The sequence below is a fragment of the Echinops telfairi genome, unplaced genomic scaffold, assembly GCF_000313985.2.
Source record: "Echinops telfairi isolate 266 unplaced genomic scaffold, ASM31398v2 ScPeMD7_37;HRSCAF=141, whole genome shotgun sequence".
Classification (NCBI taxonomy): domain Eukaryota; kingdom Metazoa; phylum Chordata; class Mammalia; order Afrosoricida; family Tenrecidae; genus Echinops; species Echinops telfairi.
The window spans coordinates 1,563,339-1,573,677 of record NW_022103935.1 but is presented as its reverse complement, the minus strand read 5'-3'; the positions used below and the strand labels follow the sequence as shown (position 1 = coordinate 1,573,677).

General features: G+C 59.0%; 1 protein-coding gene across 1 annotated transcript in view; it reads left to right on the top strand.

Moving 5' to 3' along the window:
* Positions 1–304: 304 nt before the first annotated feature.
* Positions 305–10,339, top strand: part of IFITM10 (interferon induced transmembrane protein 10) — an 11,236-nt gene continuing 1,201 nt past the window's right edge. Inside the window, 2 exon segments of the mRNA XM_004717212.2 lie at positions 305–379; positions 663–1,115. Coding sequence (XP_004717269.1) covers positions 305–379; positions 663–1,115 — 528 coding nt within the window.

Sequence of the window (10,339 nt, the reverse complement as noted above, 5' to 3'; positions counted from 1 at the left end):
CGCGTCGCTGAAGGTCGCTGTATGTCTGTTGGTGGCTCCAGTGCATGGCTCTTAGTGTGTGAGTTTGGGGTCCCAGCACCTCTCTGGGCCGAGTTGGTGCGGTGGGGTGGGGGTGGGCGCTCTTGGAGACCCGCTGCTGCGCGACTAAGCTGTGTCCACGCCACTGTGCCCGTGGGGGAGTTGTTTACCTGACTGCAGCGGGGGTCCCGACTGTTGGCTGGTGTGTGGACAGGAAGGAGGTGTTCTCCAGAGTGGGTAGCCCGGGCAGGTGACTTGGGGAGCGCTGCTCACTTAGCAGTTAGTGATGCGCGTGTGCGCGCCCGCCTGTGTGGCTGGGGCGCTGGGAGGCTGGGGGACTGTTTATTGCTACAGTGTGGCAGTCAGTGTCCCTCGGTGGGGGGGACGCCAATGTTTGTGTGCAGATGGGAAGTGCTGAATAGCCACCGTGTCCTTGCCAAAGCTGCCCTTAAAGACAGGCAGTGGCTGCCACCCGCCCCTGGCGCTGGTGGGGGAGGCAGGTGGCAGGCCTACAGCTGACAGCCTAGGGCATTTCCATCCCTGTCGGGGCTGTGGATGGGGCAAGGGGGCAACTCAGGGATCGAGGAGGAGCAGGGTGGCCAGGCCCCCCCCCTCCCTTCTGCTGACTCTGGCCCTCTCTCCAGGCCCAGGGCCCCCGCCTGTGCCCAGCCTAGCTGGGAGCCCCGGCCTGCACCACGGACGGTACCCAGGAAGCCAGAGTGCCCCTGGAAGGGGCCTTCTGGATCCCCAGGCGCCCGGCTGGGTCCCCCAAAGGCTGCTTCGCCTGCGTGTCCAAGCCCCTGGCCCTGCAGGTTCCTGCGGCCCCGGGCCCTGAGCCCCTGGCCTCCCCACCCATGGCACCAACCCTCTTCCCCATGGAGTCCAAGAGCAGCAAGACGGACAGCGTGCGGGCCGCAGGCGCCCCTCCAGGCTGCAAACACTTGGCTGAGAAGAAGACCATGACCAACCCCACCACAGTCATAGAGATCTACCCGGACACTGCGGAGGTGAATGACTACTACCTGTGGTCCATCTTCAACTTCGTATACCTCAACTTCTGCTGCCTGGGCTTCATCGCCCTGGCCTACTCTCTCAAAGTGAGCGCCCGCTGGCGGCGGGTGGGGGTGGGCATGGTGCACCGGGCTGGGCCCTAGCTCCCCAGGGAGTGCACTGGGGAACAGGGGCTGCCCCGGGGGCTGAGGGATAGAAGGAAGATGAAGCTGCCCATGGGATCCAAGGGTCAGCGGCTAGCTCTGGGGTGGAGGTTCTGAGCCAGCCGGGGTCTCTATGTGACTGGCTTAGCAGGGCCTTTGGGGATGGTATGCAGCTTGAAGGTTGAGAGTCCTGCACTGTCTGCCTGGACAGCCTCGGGCAGAGGGCATTGAGCCAGGGTGCAGGATGGAGGGCCTGGAAGCACTCCAACTTGGACAGTGAGACTGAGACCATGGCCAGTGAGCTGCTGGAGGCAGGGGGCAGGAGGGCAGCGGGCAGGAGGGGAAGGATGGTGGATGGTGGGGAGCTGGCTGGAGGGAGGTGGGGTGAGCCCACATTCAGGGGAAAGCCCAGCCCTATGGGCCCTCCCAGTGGGGGTGGCAGTGCAATGCCAAGTGAGTGGCCTTTGACTCAGCAGCACCCCCCACCCCACCCCAGCATACTGTCACTTTCTCTCCAGTGGCCACAGTCCTCTGAGGGCCCTGCAGGTGGGGGTGGGAGTCGGGGAGACATGGAGGTAGGATGGCCTCCCAGGAGGAGAGGTGGCTGAGCCCTGCCCCCACACACCTGCCCCAGCATCCCATGTAGCCGAGCCATCTGTGGACACCCCTCTGGGTCCCCCCTCCTTGGGGAGCGCCACCTGCATGTGCAAGTGTGCACATGTGTGTGCATATGTGCGTGGTGAGGGTGTAGGCACACAGGGCGGGACCCTGGATTTGGGGCCAAGGGCCTGCCAGCCTATTTCCAGGACCATTACCCCCCCCCCACTGGCTCCTGCTGAGCAGGGGGCAGAATGGCTGGGGCAGTGGGCACCACAGCTGGTGGAGGTGGCTGTCCCTGGTGCCCTGCCAGCGGCTTGCAGATATGGCTCTGGCAGAGCGGGTGGCCCTGAACTGTCCCTTCCTCCCCTTGGCTCTGGTTGTGGCCAGCTGGCTGGCATGGGCAGACCCATCTGGCAGGGCCAGCAGGCAGTTGCCTGGCAGGCAGGGTTGTAGGTAGGTCACCGGCCCCTAGGCACTGCAGGGACAGTACTGGGTGGGGGGCATGGGGGGTACTGGAGCTTCCGAGGGTGCAGGGAGCTGACCTCGCCACAGCTCCATACCAGGGCAGCCCTCCTGTGTCCTTGCTGGGGTCGGAGATCTGGGGCTTACCCGCGGAACAGGGTTACGGAGAACTGGCTGACTCTAACTCCTGCCCCGGGGACTTGTCCACCTGCCCTCCAGCTGCCTGTCTTGGGGTTTGCAGCTGGGGATGGGCTCCCTCCAAGGGCACCGGGCAGGCTTGGAGACAGAAGGCCTTGGCTGGAACCCCAGGCCTTCTTGGGTCTTTCTGAAGCCCTGCTCCCATATCTGTTCATGAAGCCAACAGAAGCAAAGGGGCATTGAAATGGGTACATATGACAGGAGCAGAGGTTGGCAGCCAGTGACAGGAACTGGACTCTGTGTCCCCCCTCCATGCCTCATCCACCCATCGCGTCATCGCTCAGACTAGGCGTCTGGACGCTCTGCTCAGCCTCCTGTCCTGGGCCACAGAGACACAAAGAGCCAATTCTTCATTCATTGCCGCCTCTGGAAGCTGCCTGCTGGTCATTTTGTCCCTGTGCTGCATAGCGGCCACTGGCTCCCGCCATTGGCTGGCTAAAGCCCAAATGCCTCCTCTTGGAATCCACAGCCCTTTGAGATCCATCCTCACCTCGTGTCCTCACGTCCCAGCACCCTCTGCCCAGGCATCCCATGGACACATGGGCCGGACGTGTGCAGCTGGCTTGGCACAAGCCTTCCCTCCGCCTGTGGGAAGGGCAAGTCTCCTTTTGGGGGACCGCCTGGGTACAGTCCTCCCTGTCCTGGGTCACCCTCAGACTTGCCCCTTCCTCTCGGGTTGGGCAGGGTTGATCGGAGTAGAGGCTCGTAGATGGTTTGTCGCGTGGCTGGGTGGACACAGAGCATACGGCGAGATGGATGTGCGCCGAGTCCTTGCAAAGAGGAGTCGCTGACTCCCCGTGCAGGCTGAGAGCAGGGACAGGAGACTTCCTGGAGGGGTCAGCATTTTCACTGGGCCCCAAAGGATGGACAAATGGACAAGTGCTCAGATGAGAAACTAGCATGAATGAAGACATGGGGGTGGGCAATTGGGGGTCTCGGGCCTCTGGGAGATTAGTGGAGGGAGATTGTCCTGGAGGGCAGGCTGAGGCCATATAGGGAAGGGCTTGAAAAGCCTGGGTGAGCGATTTGGATTTCGTGGCCAGGGGGGCATGGGAGGGAAAGATGAGACCTGTGGCTTCTGTGGAGGATGGAGACAGAACCCTAAAAGTCGAGGGAGGCAGGGTCCTGGCCCAGGGCTCAGGGGAGAGCCTGCGGCTCAACGGGGGGCAGGGACAGTAGGCAGGAGAGAAGGAGAGGATGTGCATAGGACAAGCAGCGGCTTGATTGGGCCCAGGAGGCTCGGGGTGGCGGTGATGGCCAAGCCAACATCAATTAGCACAGAGGATGCTGTTTTCAGATCTTTGTATTTGCTACTCTCTCTGTTCTGAATATCAACATCATTCATTCATTTACTTATCCATCTGTCCACCCACCCTTCCATCTATCCATTCATCCACCCACCCTTCCATTCATCCACTCACCCATCCATGCATCTATTACCTTCCCACCCATTCTATCTGTGTATCCACCCACCCATCCATCCATCCATCCATCCATCCATCCATCCATCCATCCATCCATCCATCCATCCATAATCCACCTGCCCATCGTTCTTCCATTTCACCATCCATCCATTCATCTCATTCTTTCATCCATCCACCTACTCCTCCACCAATCCATTCATACATCCATGCTTCCATCATCCATCCATCCATCTATCCATCCACCCACCCACCCACCCTTTCAGCCACCCAATCATTACACACCTGTCCATCATTACATCCATCTATCCACTCACCCTCTCATCCACTATCCACCCACCTTTCTGTCCATCCATTTTTTTACAATCATCCATCCATCTATCCATCCATATAACCATCCACACACATATCCACCCTTTCTTCAGTCCATTAATCCACTTACCCACTCATCCATCCATTTCCCCATCCACTCACCTATCCATCTACCTCCTTCAAACCATCTCAATGGACTCCCACACTCCATCCATCTCCATCCATCCATCATGTTTACAGTTAACTGTGCTTCCTCCTCTGTGTAGCACTCTCTCCACCCCATCCCCCCTTAGACATGAACCTTAACTATCCCTCTAACCCCACTTTCTCAGCAACTGCCTTTCTTTCACCTACTGACCCAACACCTTAATAAAGCTACACATCCTCCAAGCGATCTACCTATCTCTTCCTCAACTTCGCCTCCAGCTGAACCACTCGCTCTAGTCTTCATGAACAGTCCTCGTTCCCACGGAACATTCAGTGGTCGTCCACTTTCTGAGTACCCTACATCGCTGTACACCCAGGTGTCCATGGTGGCCTGATTCAAAACCTGATGTCATGAGTTGTGGTGTGTGAGGCTGGCGTTCTGGAGAAATAAAACCACTGACTCATCATATGAGAGAGAATGATCCAGAAGGCACCTGTTGTCAACTTGAGACTATAAAGAGTGGATGGGGTGGAGTTTAGCCCGTCAGTCAGGTCCTTATGGATGACCTCATAAGGAGGCGCTATGGAGATAAATAGCTCGCTGGAGGTGGGACACACACTCACTCCCTGCAAGACATTCCTGTTGACACGCGCTATGCTGATAGAGCCAGAGCCCTGGAACTGGAGGAGCCAAGTGGAGACCCACGCCCGTGCTGAGATGTTTCCACCACCACTGGATCCCCAAGACTTCCCACCCACTGGCCTGTGATCTTCCCGCACTTGGTGTCATTGCATGTGTTGCATGAGTCTGAAGAAGAAATTATGGACTAATATCGACATGGGCTAATATCGAACTCATAGACTTGATCTGGACTGGGCTAGGATGTTTTCTTAATATACAATTACTCTTTATATAAAGCTCTTTCTTATGCACATAGGAGTCTCCCTAGATTTGTGTCTCTAGTCTACCCGGACTAACACAGCATCCCAACCCAGTCCAACTCAGGTCCATGAGTTCAGTGCTTGCCAGGGCCCTCTGAAGACTCATGTGGATGCAGGCTGATGAAGCAGGGAGGCCACGGGTTAGTGGGTGCAAAGTTGCATGGATCCCAGGTCAATGGGAACATGGTGGGCTCAGGCAGCTCCCAGGGTTAGCAGCCGGTGTGGCACCCCCCCCCCACCCCCCCCACTACAGGCAGACACAATCGTAGCGAGCAGCAAGGGTGAACCGGCAGAACCCACCCGCTCCTTCAATTGCCTTCTCCCCCTCTTCTAGCCTCCCATCTGCACTCTGACTTATCCGAATAGCCACCCATCCATTGGTTCCTGCAGATAGCAGTGCGAATGCGGGCTGTCCACACTGCTTCACCAAACAGATCTGTCCCCTCCGGGGACTGTTTTCCCGAAGCTGGATCCCAAGTGAGTGGGTGGAGCACTATCCTGGCGTCATCGATACTGCTTTCCTGGCTAATCAACGAACGTGGATCATCAGGCATTCCGTTCTAGTTTGTCTTAGTCTGGACGCTCCGCTGAACCCTGGCCCCCATTGGTGGCCCTGATGGCATCTGAGATACAGGTGACCTGGCCTCCAGTATCTTAGCAACATGGAAGCTGCCACCCGGTGACAAACTGGCAGATGAGTGCTGACTCGTTTATGGTGATGGCGGCGGCGTTGGTGGTGGTGGTGGTGGTTAGGGGCTAGGAGTCAGTTCCGACCCACAGTGACCCTGCGCACAAGAGGACAAAACATCCTTGCCACGGTTCCTGTGCCTGAGCCTGGTGTTGCAGCCCCATCCATCTCCTCGGGGCCTTCCTTTGTGTCTGCCCCTGCACTTTACACCAAGCACGACGTCCTTCTCCAGGGCCGGTCTCTCCCGACCGCACGTCTGAGTACGGGAGACGCCGTCTCGCCGTCCTTGTCTCCGAGAAGCTCTGGCTGCGCCTCTTGGGAGACATCGCTCTGTCCTTTTGGCCCACCACAGCACCGCCATTCAAATGCCTCCTCTTTACTAACCCAAACGGGCCATTTGTCCACCATCTCTCAATCTGCCTTCTCTGTGTCCCACCAATTTACCCACAGTGCACATCCCTCTAAACCCCAGCCACGCCAAACCCACTGATCCAGGTGGCCTTGTAGATGCCTGACGGGGGTCTCTCCTGGAACAGACAGCCTCATCTTTCTCCCCGCGGCTGGTGGGTTTGAACAGCCAACCTTCTTGGCTGGCAGCCCGGCTCATTCCCACCACCAGGACGCCCAGTACACTCCTCTAGCCTCTTATTAATTAGTATTATTCTATCCGTATGGCATCATCTCTCATTCCTCGCATGACCCTCCCCCAGCCAAATGTTTCATCCCCACCTTGTCCTCCGCCCCTGGTGGAGAAGTGGTTGGTGACACGCTGGGCCGCCATCTTCAAGGTCAGCAGTTCGAGACCACCCGGCAAGCTTGGGAGAAAGACAGAACTTTCTACCCCCCTAAAGAGTGACAGTCTCAGAAACCCCCAGGGGCGGTTCTCCTCTGTCCTGTCGGGGAGGGGGGGGGGAAGGGGAGAGAGTGCCCGCCCTTAAGGAGCCTGCCTTCCAGCAGGGCTCAGAGGGCCAGTAAGACGGAGACTCGCAGCGCTGCCTGTTGGGTGGCGGCCCCAGGGGTGAAGAAGAAATGGAGCCTGGTTCTGGAGATCGGGGTGTCCTTTCGTCTGGGGGAGGTCAGAGAGGGTGCAATGACATTGGGGTGAGCTGAGTCGATTCATGAAATAGTCCTGTGTGTTGGGGTAGAGGAGCCCTGGTGGCTGTGTGCTGGGTCATATGTTGGGGTGTGGTCCACATGGTTGGCAGTTCGAAAGCACCGGCGGCTCCACGGGAGAAAGACTGGGCTTTCTACTCCCCTCAGCAGCTATGATCTCCGAAACTCACAGGGGCGCTGTGAGCCGGCACTGAGCAGACATCCGCAGAGGCACAGAGGAGGTCTGGGGACAGCACCCAGGGGGAGGGAGCAGCCCTTGACAGGCCCCAAGGCCCAGTCGGTTTGATGGCCACTGACCGAATGGCAGCCGAGACGGAGAGGTGGCAGCCGAGACTGGGCCAGGCCATGGAGGCCTCCTACGGAAGTTGTCTTCTACTTCAAGTGAAACGAAAGGCCAGGGGAGGGTTTTAAACCAAGGCGAGGGGCGGTGTGGCGTCTGCTGCCGGGGAGATAACTCTTGCTGCTGTGTAAGATGCCTGCGGCGGCGGCGTGGGATTAATCAAGCCTGGCCCAGTGGGAGCGGTGGGGGTTATCTGTGCAAGGGCTTTCAGAGGAAAAGCCAACAGTGCCCTGATGGATCAGACAGAGGCGGCGAGGGACAGCTCTTTCCAAAGGTCCACCAAGGATGCTCCCGGGCCAGCTGGCAGGATGGAGATGGGAAAGAGTGTGGGGGTCGGGCTTGTGGGCACATAGTTCCCCTCACTGTGCCCGCTCTCCAATGCCTGCGCCCTTTCAACTACCCACCTGGGTCTCTCCCCCCAGAGTTATTGCCGCCCTGCCCCAACCCCGCCCGGTGCTTTCCCCTCCCTGGCTCCACCCATCCCTCTTCCCCAGGAGGGGGTCACACCACCACCAAATAGCAGGAGCTGCATGGCCATCACGTGGCCCCCTGGTTGGACACTGCACGACTAACTGCAAGGCCAGAGGTTCAAAAACCATCAGCCGCCCAGTGGGAGAAAGACGGGGCTCCCTCCTCCCGTCAAGAGCAACAGTCTCAGAAACCCACAGGGGCAGCTCTCCCCTGACCTGCAGGGTCGCTGGGAGCGGCCTCCACTCCTCGGCAGGGGCTTTGACCTCTGTTACAATCCAGGCGTGGTCCTGAGCACGCCCCACCACCAACAATGCGTCCAGATAGTTGCCGGCGCTCAGTTCCAACCTGCCGTCTCCCGGGTGCTGGGCGGAGCTGCCCTGCGGGAGTGCTCAGGGTGGAACCTCTCAGAGGGGGGTTGCCAGGCCCATCTTCTGAGGGACGGAGGGTGGGTTTGAGCCGCCAGCCTTATCAACGAGTGGCTGGGCCCTTAACTATTTATGCAACCCAGGGGCACCTTTCTACTGCTGCCCTGTTTCTAGGGGCCCACCTGCCCCTTGTCAGTATGTTGCTGATGGAACCGCCTGCCCGTCAGCCTCCGAGCTCTCCCCTCCCTCTTTCAGCTCTGCGTCCACTCATCTCATCACTGCCCGTCCGTCCTCCCAGGTCCTTTCACCGCTTCCCGTCCACTGGGTGGTCACGCGTCCTTTAACGTGCGACCCCTGGCCCTCACTCTCTGTCACTTTCCAACGAGCCCTGTGGTTGGCTGCCGCCCGACGCCGTTCTGTCAAACCCATGGCCGCAGCCGGGTGTCCGTCCATCTCGGCCGAGGGCCTTCCTCTTGTCCGCTGACCCTCCGCTTCACCAAGCAGGACGCCCTCCTCCGGGGACGGGTCTCTCCTGACCACACGTCCAAAGGACATGAGATGAAGTCACGCCTTCGTTGCCTCTTAGGAGGGCTTAAATGATACGTCTTCTTAGACCAGTTGGCTCTTTTGTCCGCCCGCGGTGCTGTTCACTCTTCTGTCCCACACTGTTCATTGTTCAAACGCGTTGGCGTTTCTTCCGTGCCCCTGACCCACTGTCCACTGTCCCAGGCGTAGGAGGCAGTGTAAAATACCGTGCCTCGGGTCAGGCTCGCTGAGTCCGCAAGGGGCATCTGGCTCTTCAACGCTTTAAGGGGTCTTGTCCAGCAGGTTTGCCCAGTGCAGTACAGCATTTGATCCCTGGACGCCTGCTTCTACGAGCATTGATGGTGCAACTGAGCGACGTGGGGTCCATCGTTGCTCCGTTTACCACCATGTTACCTGTCAGTCCAGGTGTGAGCATTTTATTCTTCTTTCCGCGGAGCCGTGATCCAGACGGAGGGCTGCGGTCTTCCTCTTCATCACCAAGGGCTTCAGGTCCTCCTCGCTTTCAGCGAGCCGGGCGGTGCCATCCGCGTAGTGCACGTTGTTCATAAGCCTTCCTCCAGTCCCGACGCTGCCCCCTTCTCCATAGAACCCAGCTCCTCGGATGGTCTGCTCGGCACACCGACGGACAAGTGTGCTGAGAGGATGCCCAACAACCCCGATGCACACCTTTTCCGAGTTTAATCCAGCAGGATTCCCTCGCTCTGTTCACACAACTGCCTCTTGATCTGTGGACCAGTTCCGCACGCGCACAATGCAGTGTTCAGTCAGTAAAACACAAGCGGACATCGTTCTGTGTCCTCTGCCTGCAGCCAGTCTCCCCGACATTGGTATCATGTCCCTTGGGCCAGTCCTCTGAGCTTCAGTTCTGGGCATGCTGAGCGTGCTCGTCCTGTTGGGGTTGACTAGCTCTGGGTCGTGGATCATTTCATTGTAACACCTGGCCCTGTCTCCTCCAGCTGCCCTGGCGTGTTTCCTGTTCAGCTCCTCAAAGGCCTCTTCATCCACGAAGCCACCAGGGCTCAGCTCACCACCAGCACCAGTTCCCACCCTGCCCGCTCTGACCCCTGATGACCCCTTGTGTCAGCGAGCCATGGCACCCCGGGGGCTTCCCAGGGGGAACTACCCAGCTGGCAGGGCTAGCTTCCAAGCCTCCAGCCTTTCTGTTGGTGCTCAAGTGCTTTCGGCCGTCTGCACCACAGGCCCATATGCACTCGATCAGTGTAGCCCCTTCCCGCCCCCTCCCTGTGCCGCTGTGGCAGTCCGGTCGGTGCCACCGAGTTGGTTCCGGCCCGTAGCGACCCGTGTGCATGAGAAGGAAAAGCCCCCGGTGTGGTTAGGTTTAGGTAGCCACTGGGTCGGTCTTTCTCATAGGGGAGGGTCTTCCTCTCTTTCACAGACCACCCTCCCCCCAACACACACACACACACACACACACACACACACACACACACACACACACTTTACCAAGGCACTGAGCAGACATCCGCAGAGGCACAGAGGAGGTCTGGGGACAGCACCCAGGGGGAGGGAGCAGCCCTTGACAGGCCCCAAGGCCCAGTCGG